Below are 18,229 nucleotides of genomic sequence, written 5' to 3'. Positions count from 1 at the left end.
TTGATCACATGGAATGTAAGAGGGCTAAATGGGCCGGTTACGAGGGCACGCGTGTTCGCGCATTTTGAAGGTGGATGTGGCAATGTTACATGAGACGCAGCTTGGGATAACCGATCAGATTAGGTTAAGGAAGGGATGGGTAGGGCAGGTATTTCACTCGGGGCTGGACTCGAAGACTAGAGGGTTCGCGATCCTGATTAATAAGTGAGTGTCATTTGAGGCGGGAAGAATAATTGCGGATGTGGGAGGCTGTTACACCATGGTTAGTGGGAGGCTGGAAGGGCTGCCGGTGGTACTCATGAAAGTGTACGCACCAAATTGGGATGATGTGGAGTTCATAAGGAGGATGGTGGGGAAGATCCCGGACCTGGATTCACATAAGTTGTCATGGGGAGGGGGACAGGACGGGACTTCAACACTGTCATTGACCCAAGGCTAGACCAGTCAAGCTCAAGGACAGGCAGGGTGCCAGCAATGGCAAAGGAGCTAAAGGGGTTTATGGAGCAGATGGGGGGAGTGGACCCATGGAAGTTTGGGTGGCCGAGAGTGAAGGAGTTCTCCTTTTACTCACACATGCAAAAAGTGTACTCTCGGATTGACTTTTTCATCTTGAACAGGGCTTTACTGACGGGAGTAGTGGACACTGAGTACTCAGCAATCACTGTCTCAGATCATGCCCTGCACTGGGTGGACCTACAGGTGAGCAAGGCGGGTGGCCAACGCCCGCATTGGAGATTGGATGTCGGACTATTAGTGGATGAGGAGGTGTGCGGGCGGGTGAGGAAATGTATCCTGGAAATTAACGGTTCCGGGTAGGTCTTGGCTGCAGTGGTCTGGGAGGCGCTGAAGACGGTGGTCAGAGGGGAGCTCATCTTGATATGGGCCCTCGGGGAGAAGGTAGACAGCAGAGATGGACCGACTGATATGGGAAATACTTCAGGTCGACAGGAGATATGCGGAGACCCCAGAGGTGCGGAGACCCCAGAGGCAGGGCTTTTAAGGGAATGACGGAGGCTACAGCCAGAGTTGGCTTGTTAACTACAGGAAAGGTGGTGGAGCAGCTGAGAAAGGTGATGGGGGGGGGGGGGGGGGGGGGGTGATATGAGTACGGAGCGAAGGTCAGCAGAATGCTTGCGCAGCAGGTCTGAAAGAGGGAGCCAGCCAGGGAGATTGGGAAAGCAAGGGAAAGAGATGGGAACCTGGTCAGAGATTCAGCAGGAGTTAATAGGATGTTCAGGAAGTTTTATATCAGGCTGTATGAGTTGGAACCCTCAGCTGGGCCGGAGGGGGATGAGGCAATTCCTAGGGGGGCTGAGGTTCCCGAAGGTTGACGAAGGGTTGGTAGAAGGGCTGGGGGCCCCGATCGGGATGGAAGAAATAGCAGAAGTGCTGACGGCCATGCAGTCAGGTAGAGCTCTGGGACCGGATGGGTACCCAGTGGAATTTTACAAGAAAGTTCTCTGGGATGCTGGGGTCGCCGCTGATGAGGGCATTTAATGAGGCAAGGAAGTGAGGGGTGCATCCCCCGACGATGTCACAGGCCACCATCACACTGATCTTGAAGCGGGATAAGGACCCGAAGCTTTGTGGGTCCTACAGATTGATCTCCTTATTAAATGTGGACGCCAAACTGTTGGCCAAAATCTTGTCCTCTAGGATCGAAAACGTGACTGGGGAGGATGAGATGGGATTCGTTAAGGGTAGGTAGTTGGCGGCCAACGTTACAAGGCTGCTGTATGTGATCATGATGCCCCCAGAGGGTAGGAACGTGGAAGTAGTGGTCGCAATGGACGCAGAGAGGGCATTTGAGCGGGTGGAGTGGACCTGTCTGTGGGAGGTGCTGGGACGGTTTGGGTTTGGACGGGGCTTCATTGGTTGGGTTAGGCTGCTGCATCAGGCGCCCGTGGCGAGTGTTTGGAAGAACAGGTTGACGTCGGACTATTCTAGGCTGCACCGCAGGACGAGGCAGGTTTGCCCCCTCTCCCCACTGCTGTTTGTGCTGGCCATAGAGCCGCTGGCAATTGCGCTGAGAGCCGCTGGCAATTGCACTGAGAGCCTCAAGGGGTGGTTGGGGGAGGGGTGGAACACAGACCTGCTCCTATATGTTTCTGACCCACTAAAAGGGATGGGAGAAATTAAGAGGATTTTGGGGGAATTTGGCCGGTTTTCGGGTTATAAATTGAACATGGGGAAAAGTGCGATCCAGGCAAGGGGGCAGGAGAGGCGACTGGGGGAGCTGCTGTTTAGAGTGGTAGGGGGAAGCTTTCGATACCTAGGCATCCAGGTTGCAAGAAATGGGAAAGGCTACATAAGTTTAAATTTGACCCGACTAGTAGACCAAATGAAGGAAGACTTCCGTAGATGGGATATGCTCCCGCTTTCACTGGCTGGGAGGGTAGACAGTGAAAACGATGGTCCTCCCGAGAGTCCGGTTTGTGTTTCAGTGTTTCCCCATCTTTATTCCACGGGCCTTTTTCAAAGGGTTAATAAGGTGATCTCTGGCTTTGTATGGGTGGGTAAGATCCCACAAGTAAAAAAGGGGATGCTGGAGCGTAGCTCGGGGTGGGTGGGGGGGGGGGGGGGGGGGGGGAGGAGGGGAGAGGGAGAGGGAGAGGAAGAGGGCGGGCTGGTGCTGCTGAACTTTAGTAATTATTATTGGGCCGCAAATATAGCCATGATTAGGAAGTGGGTGATGGGGGGGGGTGGGGGGGTCGATGTGGGAGCGAGTAGAGGCGGCATCATGTAAGGGCATGAGTTTGGGGGCATCGGTAATGGCGCCTCTGCCATTCTCGCCGGTACGTTACTCCACCAGCCCCGTGGTGGTAGCGGCCCTGAGAGACTGGGGGGGCAATGGAGGAAACATGTGGGAGCAGAGGGAGCATCGGTCTGGTCTCAAATCTGCAATAATCATCGGTTTGCCCCAGGGAGGCTGGATGGAGGGTTTCGGAGATGGCAAAGAGCAGGAGAGCAGGGATCGGGAGGCTGGGAGATCTGTTTATAGAGGGGAGCTTTCCCAGTTGGAGGAAAAATTTGAATTGATGGGAGGAAACGAGTTTATGTACCTGCAGGCGCGGAACTTCCTAAGCAGGCAGGTCTCAACCTTTCTGCTCCTACCACCAAGGGGGATACATGACAGGGTAGTTTTCAGAGTTTGGGTAGGAGAGGGGAGGGTTTTGGACATTTGTAAAGAACTCATGGGGTCAGAGGAAACGCAGACTGAGGAACTGAAACACAAATGGGTGGAGGAGTTAGGAGGAGAGATAGAGGAAGGTCTCTGGGCAGATGCGTTGAGTAGGGTCGACGTGTCCACAACATGTGCCTGGCTCAGCCTGATACAGTTTAAGGTCGTTCGCCGAGCACACATGGCAATGGCCTGGATGAGCAGGTTCTTTGGGATAGAAGACGGGTGCGCAAGGTGTGCGGGAGGACCAGCGAACCATGTTCATATATTCTGGGCATGCCCGAAGCTTAGGGGATTCTGGCAGGGGTTGGCAGATGTCATGTCCAATGTGTTAAAAACAAGGGTGGCACCGAATCCAGATTGGCGATTTTCGGAGTGTCGGAAGATCCGGTAATCCAGGAGGAGAAAGAGGCAGACATTCTGGCCTTTGCCTTCCTGGTAGCCCGGAGACGGATACTGTTAGCTTGGAGAGACTCAAAGCCCCTGAAGTCAGAGACCTGGCTTACTGACATGGCGAGCTTTCTCTGTCTGGAGAAAATCAAGTTCGCCCTGAGAGGGTCAAGTCAGGGTTCGTCCAAAGGTGGCAGCCGTTCGTTGACTTCTTTAGGGAAAATTAACTGTCAGCAGAGAGCGGTGGGCGGTGGGGGGGGGGGGGGGGGGGGGGGGGTGTTTAGTTTAGTTTAGATTAGTGTGTAAGAAAGGTGGGACCTGTGAGGGTGGAAGACGGCTTTTGCACTATTTTTATATTTGTATGTATACTGTTTCTTCTGATATTGTTATAAAAATCATAAATACCTCAATAAAATGTTTATTTAAAAAAAACCTTATCATGTTCTCTTCAGCTTCTCCCAGAATTCCTAGAGATGTTATCTTATATACAATGAATTAGGAATGCCATCTAGTGTTTGATTTACACACCGTTTCAGATGCTAACCCTTTACTACACTGGTACTGTACATATCATTACACCTGGGGATACTCCACTTAAAAAAATATTTATTTCTAATGTATTTGTAAATTACTGTACTTTTAATAAAAATCATACTTGGCTTTCCATACCTCATTAAGGTCTGTCTTCCTTATTTTCCTATTATTATGATTTGTTGTATTCCTCCAGTTAGTCAGTTTTTTTAAGATATTTGTTTGTCCAGGGTTTCATAAAACATTGAGTAGTATTTTTAGTTGAATATATTCATTCTGTACTTTAGCTATCTCTTAAAAGCATCCCACTATTCCAGCCAATTTATTTTTCCATCTTGCCTCTTAACTGCAAACTATAAAATCTGCTCCAATTCAATCTAGTCTACGTACTGAATTTTGCGCTTTCTAACTGTATTGTAAACCTTATTTTGTGGTTGTTTTATCTCGTTGCCTGATTGATAACTAAAAACCAAATCTAGCCACACATCCACCCTCAAATCTCTACTAACATGTAGCATTCCTTTCTGGAATTTCATTCCTTTTTCTCCATTTACTCTCCTTCTCAGTCAACAAGTGAATAATTGAAAATTCCCAAAACCTTAATTTTGTTATTCCTACTCTCTCTAACCTGACTGCAGATTTTGTCTTTTATTTCCTTCCCACAGTTTAGAAATTTGTAACATATCCTTACTGAAATAACAAGCTTTAAAAACAAAGTTGGCATACCAGTTATGTTGACTATGTCCTTCAATAATGTTTTAAAATAATCTTTATTGTCACAATATAGAATATAGAACAGTACAGCACAGAACAGGCCCTTCGGCCCTCGATGTTGTGCCAAGCAATGATCACCCTACTCAAACCCACGTATCCACCCTATACCCGTAACCCAACAACCCCCCTTCCCCTTCACCTTAACCTTACTTTTTAGGACACTACGGGCAATTTAGCATGGGCAATCCACCTAACCCGCACATCTTTGGACTGTGGGAGGAAACCGGAGTACCCGGAGGAAACCCACACACACACGGGGAGGACGTGCAGACTCCGCACAATGACCCAGCCGGGAACCGAACCTGGGACCCTGGAGCTGTGAAGCATTTATGCTAACCACCATGCTACCGTGCTGCCCTGTAAGTAGGCTTACATTAACAGTGCAATCAAGTTACTGTGAAAAGTCCCGAGTCACCACATTCCGGCCCCTGTTTGGGTACACAGGGAGAATTCAGAATGTCTAAATTACCTAATAGCACATCATTCAGGATCTGTGGGAGGAAACTGGAGCACCCGGAGGAAACCCACGCAGACACGGGGAGAACGTGCAGACTCCGCACAGTGACCCAAGCTGGGAATCTAACCTGGGACCCTGGGACTGTGAAAGAACAGTGCTACCGTGCCGCCCCTGTACCTCTCCCTTTTACATCAACCCTCTCACCAGCATGTAGACCACTCTACCTCCTTTCTCATCTTTTCAATCTCTTCTAAATCACTCCATATCTTATTTTTCATTCTTGTCATCTACAGTCAGGTTTCTGTTAATGCTATTAAATCTAGTTCTTGTGACAAAGTAATACCTTTTGGTTCCAGTTTATTTTTCATGCTCTGTATTGCAGTACATTTTTGACATATTTTAAACAGTACTTTTCATATGTTTTGGCTAAATTGCCCCATCTCCATTCCTCCTTTCCCTGTTTTTAAAGTAGTTCATTTGATTTTTTTAATCTTCACCATATAACTCCTTGTTAAATTATTTTCTGCATGAATATTACCATTTTCTTCTCCCTTTTTTAATAGCTGATCTTGGTTCGTTTATAGAGCCCTCTCTTAGTTTAAATACTTAGCATCCCAGTTGCTCAGAATAGCTTTGATCTGCCCGATAACTGATGTCAGTTGCCAACAAAGTGGTATGATTTAATCATGCATTGATTTCCCCAATTCTGAATAAAATTGCATAGTATTTATTTACAGCACCGAAACAGGTAGTTTGGCCCAACAGTTCTGTGCTCATGTTTAGGCTCTAAAGGAGCCTCCTCCCACCTTCTATCATCCTTGTCAACCCAATCTTCCTGACCTTTACAACTTCACTCAGAATTCTGATATAGTTGTTTATTGAAAGACTTTTGTCCTTCAGCTCCGATTTACATGAAAATGCCCAGCAGCACTATAATTTTGTCTATGCTATTCCTCTCAAGTTAATGTCTTGATTTTTTCTTTGAGAAGTTTGAAGCAAAAGTAACATCCAGGTATGAGAAATAATTGATATTTAAGGGGAAAGGGTGGAATTCCAGAACTGAAGAAAGAAAAAACAAAGGAATGAAAAGAATATAATGTAGAAATATATCTTTCTTTTCCTCATTTTTCTTTGCAGGGATTAGAAATCTCCTGAACAGTTTGTTAATGATTTTAGTGAACCATCAGATCAGATGCTGGAGATTTACCTCCAAGGCTCTGTCACTCTACTCTAAATCCAGTTATGGGATAATGTATCCAGTTCAAAATCTCTTTCAACTTCAAGGTTGATTTGAACTAACTTTCATGTGACAGAATGCGACAACATTGTGATGTATTTGAGGTGTCGGTATCACTAATGTGTTATCAGAATAGCACTGGATGCATGTGCAAATCGGATGTCTAGTCTCCAGAGAAGCAAAATTAACCATGCGAACAAAAATACGGTTAGATTGCTGATCATATTTTAAGTTACAAGAATGGAGGTAATCTGTGGACTTTTTTTTCCATCAGCCCCCTTTTATCGTTCTCTAGTTGGATTGTTCCTTAAAGTAGGAAATACTAATGAATTGTATTGCATGCTCAATATTTATTGAATATTCATCCATTTTGAACAAGATTTCCCACAAACCCAACAGAAGCTTTTTCTTAAATGGGTGATATTTTTCCGGTGTTGCCAAATGTTGTAGGAACATGTATATTATGATGTACAAATCTGTGTTGGATTTAAAGGTAAGTATCTAATTTTCTTGTCACATGTACAAGACATTTGGGCATCATTGTGTAAGGTATTGAATAGCAGCTCCTGACCACAAGCCAATAATCAAGTGTAAAAATCTCATTGTGACTGTAGATACAAGCTGAGTTTGTGGCCATTCCCCTCAGGATTTCACACAATAGTTTAATGGGGAATTTAATCAAACTGGTGATAAGAAGGGGGAATAATTTCCTTTTGAAAATACATAGTGTGAATATTGGGTTGGTAGTGACAATTTCGAGTTCTTTTTGCCCTCAGTCTGTCTCAGTAAAATTATCACTTTGGATTTCTAGGTAAAAATCTATTTTATTCCAAGCAGCTTGCAAGCTAGACTCATTCTGATAATAGCAGGACACCACCAGGCTTCCTGAGATTCCCAGAGCAAGTAGAGACAAAGGGACAAAGCATCTCGTTTTCATATACATTCATGTAGCATCAAGTTTCACATACACACTACCAAATAAGGTAACAGTGGCAAATGTTAGGTTTTCGTAGGTTTTCCCCACATTCCATGACCTGGCCATATAAAGTGATCTTTGCAGTTACTGATCCCAATAGGCTCATCCCACATTCCTTAACCCTGAGGCCCCTTTTACCAGTATCTTCTCCAACAGGCCAACTCAGTGACTACCCATCCCCCTCATCATGCCTTGAATCCCACTTGCAGGCTGCACATTTTCCCCAGCACAAGCTAGAGATCTTTACAAAGTCTGCTAACCTAACTCCTTATTCTACTGCAGTAAGATTTTACTCCTAACTTGGCCTAACTACCCATCATGCTTTAGTACCATGCCTTTCTGTTCATTTCCTCAGCAGAAGGTGGTGGGCCTTGATGTTTTTTTTCATCTAGCAGTTGGTGTGCTCCTACATGGTCTATACTAACTTCCTCTCTCAAACAGCAATGTCTTGAGTTTCAATTGTTGGCAATTCAACTTAAAAAACCAACAGTCTGGGGGCTTCAAGTGATGTTGTGTAAGAGCAAGACGCACAAAAAGTGACTCCTGACAGGGTCTTTGATCCCTTTTACCTATGTTTTTCAGGGTATTTTGATGTCCGAACCCTGTTAGTTGATGAGGTGGACTCTCGCCTGACAGAGGCATGTCGAAAATATCGACAAAGAAGCCCAAAGTGAAGCAGGGTTAGGAGGGTAGCTCGTCAAAAAAACTTTGGAGGGAAGATGGCTGCTGCACCCAATACAATAGACATGTTGGTGGGAGGTGGAAAAATTCAGCAAACAGGTGGATAGGCAGTCCCAGTGGCAGGGCCAGGAGATAAAAGAATTATGGAAAGACTCTGTTGAGGCTTTGGGCCCGATTTGCAAAAAATTTATAAAGACCGTGAATGCAATGAAAGTGCAAGGTGAGACGTTGAAGAGGGTGGAGGAAGTCTTGTCACAGCATGAGGATCAGTTTGAACATTGGAAATGGAGTTGCTGCTCGTGGCAGATAGCAACAAAGGCCTGAAGTTAAAAGTGGAGGATCTTGAACAGATCAAGGCGATTGAACCTCAGGTTGGTGAGGTTGCCAGAGAGAATGGAGGGATTGAAGCTGACCGGAATTTTTCGGCGATGTTCTCTCAGTTGATTTTGAGGGAATGTGTTGTTCTCCCCTCCGGAGTTGGATAGAGGGTTGGCTGCTCTGGTAGAAGCCAAGGCCAAACGAGGCACCGCAGGCAGTGATTATCCGCTTCCACAGTTATCAAAGGAAGGAGAGGGTCTTGATGTGGGTGAAAATGATCTGAACATTTACTAGAATGGGCACACGGTGCGGATATATCAGGACATTGGGACTGAGCTAGTGAAGAGAGGTGCAGTCTTCAACAAGGCGAAGGCAATATCATGATGCCGGCAGTGGAGGGGGAGGCGGAGATAGTGGTGGCGCTGGATGCAGAGAAAGCGTTTGATAGAGTTGAGTGGGGGTACCTGTGGGAGGTGCTGGAGCGGTTCGGATTCGGGGAGGGATTCATCAAATGGGTGAGGCTGCTCTACGCGGCTCCGATGGCAAGTGTAGTTACCAATGGAAGGAGATCGGAGTACATTAGGCTCTACCGTGGGACCAGGCAGGGGTGCCCCCTGTCCCCCTTGCTCTTTGCACTGGCGATTGAACCTTTGGCTATGGCGTTGAGGGAGTCAGGGAGATGGAGGGGTCTGGTGCGGGGTGGGGAGGAACATCGGGTATCGCTGTATGTGGACGACCTGCTGTTGTATGTGGCAGACCCAGAAGGGGGAATGCCGGGGGTGATGGAGCTGTTAGCGGATTTTGGGGGCTTCTCGGGCTATAAGTTAAATTTAGGCAAGAGCGAGGTATTTGTAGTACACCCGGGTGATCAGGAGGAGGGAATTGGGAGACTCCCGTTTAAGAGGGCAGTGAAGAGTTTCAGATACCTGGGGGTGCAGGTGGCCAGGAGTTGGGGGCCTCTCCATAAGCTTAATTTTACCAGGCTGGTGGAGCAGATGGAGGAGGAATTTAAAAGGTGGGACATGGTGCCGCTATCGTTGGCGGGTAGGGTGCAGTCCGTCAAAATGATGGTTCTCCCAAGGTTCTTGTTCCTTTTTCAGTGTTTGCCCATCTTTATCCCTCGGGTCTTTTTTAGAAGGGTGACTAGTAGCATCATGAGCTTTGTTTGGGTGTATGGGACCCCGAGGGTGAAGAGGGTCTTCTTGGAGCGGCGTAGAGCTGGGGAGGGGGGGGCTGGCATTACCCAATCTCTCGGGGTATTATTGGGCGGCCAATGTGTCGATGGTGCGCAAGTGGGTGATGGACGGGGAGGGGGCAGCATGGAAACGGATGGAGAGGGCGTCCTGCAGAGATATAAGCCTGGGGGCCCTGGTAATGGCGCCGTGGCCGCTCCCTCCTACGAGGTATACCACGAGTCCGGTGGTGGCGGCTACCCTCAAGATTTGGGGGCAGTGGAAACGACATAGGGGAGAAGTGGGGGGCTCGATGGAGGCTCCGTTAAGGGGGAACCATAGGTTCGTCCTGGGGAACATTGATGGGGGATTTCAGGGTTGGCACAGAGCGGGCATCAGACAGCTGAGGGACCTGTTTATTGATGGGAGGTTTGCGAGCCTGGGGGAGTTGGAGGAGAAATTTGGGCTCCCCCGGGAAACATGTTCAGGTATCTGCAGGTAAAGGCATTTGCTAGACGGCAGGTGGAGGGATTCCCTTCGCTTCCCGCGAGGGGGGTGAGTGACAGGGTGCTTTCGGGGGTCTGGGTCGGAGAGGGGAAGATGTCTGATATCTACAAGGTTATGCAGGAGGTGGAGGAGGCGTCAGTAGAGGAGCTGAAAGCTAAGTGGGAGGGGGAACTGGGGGAACAGATCGAAGACGGGACATGGGCTGATGTCCTGGAGAGGGTTAATTCTTCCTCCTCGTGTGCGCGGCTTAGCCTCATCCAATTCAAGGTGCTGCACCGGGCCCACATGACTGGGACGAGGATGAGTAGGTTCTTTGGGGGTGAAGACAGGTGTGTCAGGTGCTCGGGGAGTCCAGCGAACCATGCCCATATGTTCTGGGCATGCCCGGCACTGGAGTTCTGGAAGGGGGTGGCGAGGACGGTGTCGAGGGTGGTGGGATCCAGGGTCAAGCCAGGATGGGTACTCGCGATTTTTGGGGTTGGGGTGGAGCCGGGAGTGAAGGAGGCCGGTGTGCTGGCCTTTGCGTCCCTAGTAGCCCGGCGAAGGATCTTGCTACAATGGAAGGATGCGAGGCCCCCAAGCGTGGAGACCTGGATCAATGACATGGCGGGTTTCATTAAGCTAGAGAAGGTCAAATTCTCCCTGAGAGGATCGGTACAAGGGTTCTTTAAGCGGTGGCAACCTTTCCTCGACTTTCTGGCTCAACGATAGGGTACGGGGACAGCAGCAGCAGCAACCCCGGGGGGGGGGGGGGGGGCGGGGAAGAGAGACGATGACTATGCTTGTTTATTTAATTTTAATTTATTTTTAAGTTCTCTTGTTCATTGGGGTTGGGGGGGGTGGGGGGGATGTGATACAGGCGTTGATACGGTCTGGGGGGTGTTACAGTTATTATGGGTTATTTTGTTGCATTTCATTGTTTGTCGTTATATTTTATATTTTCTGTTTAAAAAAAAAAATTCCAATAAAAAATTTTTTTTTTTTTAAAAACAAAAAAAACAAGGCAAAGGTAATGTTTTACAGCAACGGTGTGTAATTTGGGATAGTGTACTTGGCGCGATTGTGGGACACAACGGACTCGAGATTATTTCTTCGACATACCGGAGATGGCAGAAGTCTTCATCAGAGAGAAGTAGCTTGAACCAGTCTGAAGAAAACTGTTTGGGACTCTGCATGAAGGGGTGGTTGTGCAGTGCACCTGTTCCTCTTTTTGTTATGTTTTTGTCCTGTTGGGAGTTTTGGCGGTACGAAGGAGGAGATTGCTATGTTTTTTGGAAGGGAGAGAAACTTGTTAATGTTGAGTTTGAGCACATTAGTGGAGGGAGTGGGTCAGGAGAGATGGGGTGGTTGTTGGAGGGGACCCTGAGTGTGGGCCACTTTGCTAGTGGTAAGGGGAGTGAATGGCTAATGAACAAGAGTGGAGTGGGGGAGGAGAAGCTGTGACTCGTTGGGACAGGTTGGGTGGGGCACAATGGGTCTAGTTTGTTTGGTGAGGGGATGGGGTAGGTTGTGGCACCAGGCAGTCTGTGAGCTGGAGTAGAAATAACTGTGACCAGGGGATTTTATTTGTCTCTCACTAGGGGTAGGGCTGAATGCCATCTTAGGTGGACCTGGAATCCAGGAATCAGTGTAGGAATATTGCAACATGGTGGGAATGGCTGACAGGAGGAGGAGGAGGGTTGAAAGATTGCTCACCAAGGTTAGCCAACTGCAATGTGCAGGGCCTTGGGGAGGGGGAGGGGGGGGCGCTGTGAAGACGTCGAGTCTTTTCACATTTAAAGCGTTTGGCAGCCGCCGATGTGTTCCTACAAGAAACTCAACCTGCGGATGTGGGACCAGATCAGGTTTCGGAAAGCTTGGGTGAGCAAGATTTCTACTCCGTTCGACAGTAGGGCTTGGAAGGGTAGCGATTCTGGCCAGCAAGAAGGATCATTTTCAGGTGGGGATGTTTTAGCCAATCAGGGAGGCTGTTGCGTGATGATTAAAAGTATACTGGAGGGGAAGATCGTGGTGTTGGTGAACGTGAATGCCCCGAATTAGATCAATGTTAAATTTATGATATGGTTGTTGGCTGCAATTCTGGAATTAGATACACATCAATTGATTTTAGGAAAGGATTTTAATTGTTTGTTGGATCCGAAGTTGGATTGCTCCAGGCAAAGATAGCTGGTCCCTTTGGGAATGGTGAAGGTGTTAGCTGCATTTTTAAAAAAATATTTATTTTTATTCTCCTTTTTCACATTTATGCCCACCAACAATAAACAATAATCAGTAATGAATGAAATGTCGACCCCCATATTAAGGTGTTAGCTGCATTTATGGGAGGGGTGGACCTGTGGTGGTTTATGCACCTGGGGGCAAAGAGTTTTTTTCCCCTGGTATACAAGATGTACTCGAGGTTGATTATTTTTTTTTGTTATGTGTAGCATCTGCTCCCTGGGGTGAAAAACGCAGAGTATTCCGGTGGTTATTTCTGACCACGCACTGCACTTAGTGGACTTGACGTTGGAGGTGAGTTGGGCGCAGCGCATGGGATGGAGGCTGGTTGTGGAACTGTTATCTGATGTCAGGTTTCGTGGGAAGATTTCTAGAGCCATAAAGGACTATGTTGAATTGAGCGAGGTTTTGCCTTCTACTTCGTAGGAGGCATTGAAGGTAGTGATTAGAAGGGGAAATCATCTCCTACAAGACATGCATAGACAGGGAGGATAGGAATGAGCATTAGGAGCTGGTGGATTGGATTCTGGGTATAGATCGGGAGTACGTGAGTGCCCCAACTTCAGAAGTTATGGAAGAAGCTGCAAATGCAGTTTGACCTGTTGTCCACTGGCTGGGCGGTGCGCCTGTTGCGAGGCTTAACAAGGTGGTATATGAGCATGGAGAGAAGGTGAGACGCCTTTTTCCTCATTAGTTATGGCGACAGGAGACTGCTTGGGAGATTGTGGAGGAGCCAGGGGGTGGTTGGTCTCCGAGCCAGAAAAGGTGAACGGAGCATTTCTGGCTTTCTACGAGGTGCTTTAGAAATTGGAGCCACCAGAGGACGAGCAAGGGACGGTAGAGTTCTTGGAGGGTTTGTGGAGTTCCACCAGTGGGGGGAGGAATTGCAGGAGTTAGAGGCACCACTGGGATTAGAGGAGCTTTGCATGGCTTTAGGAAAGATGCAGACCGGGAAGGCGACGGGGTCAGATGGTTTCCCGGTAGAATTGATCTGTTGGCCCTGTTGGTGTTTAGGGCACACCTCACCAAGGCAAGGTTAAGTTTTTTTCCGCAGGGTTTGAGGATGGGTGCGAGTAGTGTTCGAGAGCCCTGCGACCAATATGCTCAGGTTCTGGTCCTGCCCCAAAGTGGTTGGTTGGCTTTAGGGGTCTTTTTTTCAGCACCATATCGGTAATACTGAATGTTGATTTACAGCCCTGTCCAATAGTAGCTATTGTTGGTGGGTCGGACCAGCTGGAGTTAAGAACGGGTGTGGGGGCATTGACTTCAATTGCTCATCAGCAAGTTCTGCTGAGATGGAGGCAGGTGGTGCCACCTAGTTTCTTGGCTTGCTTGGGTGCCTTGATGGCATTTCTGTACCTTGATGGTCAAGTTCAATATGAGGGGGTCGATTGAGGTTCTCCGTAGATGACGTCGTTTGTATTGCATTTTAAGGAATTGGTCACGGTTAGCTGTCAATGGGTTGTTTTTCATAAAGTATGGGGGGAGAAGAGAGATTGTTACAGTTGATGTTAGGTTTGTTTTGCTTTGTACATTTTTGGATATAAAATGTTAAAATTAAAAAAAAATATTTTCAACAAACCCCAACAGTCTGACTCAGTTTCCCAAAGTGATGGTATTTCGAACATACCAATTAGGGGCAGGCGGAGGCCAGTTGGTCCCTTGAGCCTGCTCTACCATTCAATAGGACCATGGCTGATTTACTAAAAAATGATGCTGTCTCTTCAGCTGGTTTAGACGGAAGCAGCACTGGGTGAATTTATTCATTAGCTAACACTTTTTATACAATTTCAGGATATTCCAAAATGCTTCACCGCTACTTAATTGCCTTTAGTCACTGTTGTTGAGTTGGCAAATGTGACAGCCAATTTGTATAAAAGGTCCCACAGTCAACAACTTAGCCTAACTAATCTGATTTTTGTTGGAGGAAGTATTAGAATCAAAACTGTTATACACTTCTCCAGGAAAGGGAGAAGGCTATGAAAAGGGCAGCACGATAGCATAGTGGTCAGCTCTGTTGCTTCACAGTGCCAGGGACCCGGCTTGGGTCACTATCTGTGCGGAGACTGCACGTTCTCCCTGTGTATGCATGTATTTCCTCTGGGTGCTCCGGTTTCCTCCCACAAGTCCTGAATGACGTGCTCGTTAGGTGAATTGGACATTCTGAATTCTCCCTCCGTGTACTTGAACAGACGCCGGAGTGTGATGACGAGGGGATTTTCACAGTAACTTCATTGCAGTGTTAATGTACTGACAATACAGATTATTATTAATAGGTTACAACCAGTTCTCATTGAAACAGTGAGATTAGAGGGTGAGCAGGAGTACTTCTATTTTGGTGTAATGTTTGATCTTTGCAGTGAACACTTTTCATGAAATATTTTTCCCTTTTTGTCTCCTTTTGTTTTATAAAACAGATTGTAGAGAATTAAGATACTCCACAGTGGCAAATCAGTATGTCTGACCCTATAACATTAAATGTAGGAGGAAAGCTATACACCAGTTCTCTAGCAACTTTAACACGTTATCCAGACTCCATGCTGGGGGTAATGTTCAGTGGGAAAATGCCCTCAACTAGTGATCAGCATGGTAATTTCTTCATTGATAGAGATGGCAAAATATTTCGATATATTCTAAATTTTCTGCGGACATCAAACCTGGATCTCCCAGATGATTTTCAAGAAGTGGGGCTCTTGAAGAGAGAAGCTGATTTTTACCAGATCCAGCCATTGATAGAGGCTTTGCAGGAGAGAGAGTCTGAAAATGCCAAAGCAGAGAGGAATGCAATGCTCAACATTACTCTTGATCAGAGACTGCAAACTGTTTACTTCACCGTTAAACCAGCCCCACAAATGTACAACCTAACCTCATGTAGCACAGAGGTTTTTGATGCAAACATATTTTGCACATCGGCTGAATTTTTGAAGCATTTGAGCTCCAAGTTTTGTTACTTTGTCAATGGTAAACTTTTGCCAATTGGTTATGAGAAAAAGGATCCACACCATTTGACACTACAGTGGGTTGGACATGTGGCAGTGTTGCCTGAAGATGAATATACAAGGCAGAATTTAAAAAGACTATGGATTGTGCCTACAAATGAGCAAGTTAACAATTTTCAATTGTTTGTAGAGGAAGTGTTAAAAACAGCAATGAGTGATGGATTCCATGTGGATTCATTACAACCAGATTCCTCTGACTTTATGAATTATAAGGTACTACGTTTAGTCCGCTATAAATAGAAATCCAGTATAAATAGATTTATCGCTTAAAAGTATTAATTATTAAATGTTTATTACTGTGTAACAGTAAATGCCTTAAGCTTTTCCCCCTAAACTGTATGGCATTTTATATTGACGATGCTGCATTTACCTACACTGTCTTTATTGCTTTAAACAATGAAAGTAACAATGTAATATGTGCAAGAGTTTATTTAATCATAATACTGGCAAATTCTGTCACTGGTTCAAACAATTTATTTTCACCCTGACTTTTATTGTACTATGTATATACTGTTTTGCACTGGAGTTTTAATGTTCACCATTTCTGAGAAGAAATGTACAGTTTTGAAAAGATACTTCTAATGACACCGAACATCTTGGTACAATATTGGACATTTCATGTGTTCTGTACAAAACAGTTAACAGAGCAAACTAAACCTTCAGTAGGATATACTTAATTATTTTGTCAAGTTTTCTTAATAAACAAACATGGAAATCTAAAACATTAAATTTAATGTCAGGAGTTAAAATAATCTTATTGTAGATGCAGTTAATTTATAGTACCAAGTCTGAATTTACAAAATGTTTTTAAAGGGAAAGGGCCTCAGTGGATTAAAGCTAGAAATTTTATATCGCTCTAATTCATACTAATAGGTTTTCTGTAATCGGGTGTTGTGCTTTTTAATTCTTTATTTCAATAATATTTAACGTAATGGCATTTGATTTTGAGACAAATGTCACCAAATATATTCTGCCATTATGTTGGGTATTATACTTTTGCTAAAGGTTTACAAAAACCCTACAGTTGAAGGAATTTTCATGATTTGTGAGTTAAATACTATACTTCTAAATAACATCTGTGATGTATGTTAATGAAGACTGCATCGACTAGTGGGGTGGGGAGGGGGGAGGGGGCTGGTGAAGGAAACAGGACAACTTGCCTAGATCTCCATTAAGTGACAGTGGCTCTTGAAATTGCATTTATTTCAAATAATACAAACATAAAACATTTAAAGAAAAGGTGTATGTTAAAGACTTGACTTTTCAGACCACTGACAATTTTTCTTGTCAAAATATTTTTTCTTGCCAAAATAACATTGGAGGATATCCTGTGCAGAACCAGATGGAAGCAGGGCAGTTAGTACCAATGTAAAAGTAACAGTTGTGACTTGCTGAGAATTTTGAAGGGAGAAGATCCTTCTACTTTGGCACACATTGTGATGCATATTGGTACTGCTGATGAGTAGTTGAGAGGAAAATTAAATATTGGAATAAAGATGATCAAATAAGCTAATACTGATGATCATAAATGTTTTTATTAACAATACAGGGACATGTGTATAAATATTATATTAGCTCATGAAAATATAAAACTTTAGACAGCACAGAAACAGCTGTGAAAAGATGGACAAACAATGGAACGAAGATGATATGAAAAGTTCTACTGCAATTAAAAACAAATGAGTTAGAGGATTGTGCTATTGACTTGAATAGAATTTAAAAGCAAAGGATTTCCAAAAAAAAAAGGACCAGAATTAACAAAGTGAAAGGAGAAATACCAATAATTCCAAGAATGGTCGTCATCAGCTGTTTCTTTACACTTTGAGTCACCATCAATAAACAGTGGTGCTGAACATTCATTTACCATTGGTGTTATATCGAACATTACTGGAGATTTGCTAGCTGCCTTGGGATTGGTAAAAATGGAACAAGGTGAACTGGACATAAAGGAGTGTTGTTGACTGTGAATGGCATGGCTGAATGAGATCAAGGAGGACCATACGTAACATTCATGCAGGCTATTATGAATGAGCTCGGCCACAACACTGCTGCAAGCAGGATGGGAGCGAGGCGGGAAGGATTCAGATGGGAAGATTTTGAGATTGATGGGAATTACCTAAGGTGGTGAGACTTTAAATCTGGACAAAGCAGTCTATCAGATGAAAAGGGATTTCCGCAGGTGGGACATGCTCCCGCTGACACTGGCGGGGAGGGTGCAGACGGTGAAGATGACAGTCTACCCGACACTACTGTTTTTTTTTCAATGTCTCCCGATTTTTGGCCCAAAGGCCTTTTTTAGGAAAATGAATGCAGCGATCTCGGGTTTTGTGTGGGCTGGGAAAATTCCGAGGGTGAAGAAGGCACTCCTGGAACGGGGCCGTGGGGAGGGGGGCTTGGCCTTCCCGAGATTTATTCATTATTACTGGGCGGCCAACATATCGCTGGTCGGGAAGTGGGTAGTGGGGGAGGGGTTGGTTTGGGAGCGAGTAGAGACGACATCCTGTAAGGCAGGCATTGTCAAACTCTGACACGACCCACGGGTGGGTAGCGGAGCTGTCCATTGCAGCGCTCCCGATCGCACAAATCTGCACACAACAGACGACTGTTAATAACGCCGGCTGCAAGTGGCCTTCAAAATGGCTGCAAACATGTTAACAAAATGAAATGCAGCCGCACTGCGCATGTGTGCCAGAGCATTGGCGCGCATGCACAAAACTATGCGCATGCACGCCGTTGATCGGGCACACATGCGCAGTGCGGCTGCTTTTTTAAAAATAAATGGTCGCAGC

General features: G+C 45.8%; 1 protein-coding gene across 3 annotated transcripts in view; it reads left to right on the top strand.

The window, feature by feature from the left end:
* LOC119977520 (BTB/POZ domain-containing protein KCTD21-like) overlaps positions 1-17,304 on the top strand; it is a 28,540-nt gene extending 11,236 nt beyond the window's left edge. For 2 of the 3 annotated variants that reach the window (XM_038818563.1, XM_038818565.1), the window contains exons 2-3: positions 12,651-12,735; positions 14,859-17,304. In XM_038818563.1, coding sequence (XP_038674491.1) covers positions 14,898-15,680 — 783 coding nt within the window. In that variant the 5' untranslated portion in view covers positions 12,651-12,735; positions 14,859-14,897 and the 3' untranslated portion in view covers positions 15,681-17,304. The remainder of the gene's footprint in view (positions 1-12,650; positions 12,736-14,858) is intronic. The other variant, XM_038818566.1, reaches the window with a different exon arrangement.
* The last annotated feature ends 925 nt before the right edge of the window (positions 17,305-18,229 follow it).

Source organism: Scyliorhinus canicula, chromosome 14, assembly GCF_902713615.1.
Source record: "Scyliorhinus canicula chromosome 14, sScyCan1.1, whole genome shotgun sequence".
In the NCBI taxonomy this organism is placed as follows: Eukaryota; Metazoa; Chordata; class Chondrichthyes; order Carcharhiniformes; family Scyliorhinidae; genus Scyliorhinus; species Scyliorhinus canicula.
The sequence above is the reverse complement of the archived record's forward strand: the minus strand, read 5'-3'. Positions and strand labels throughout refer to the sequence as shown.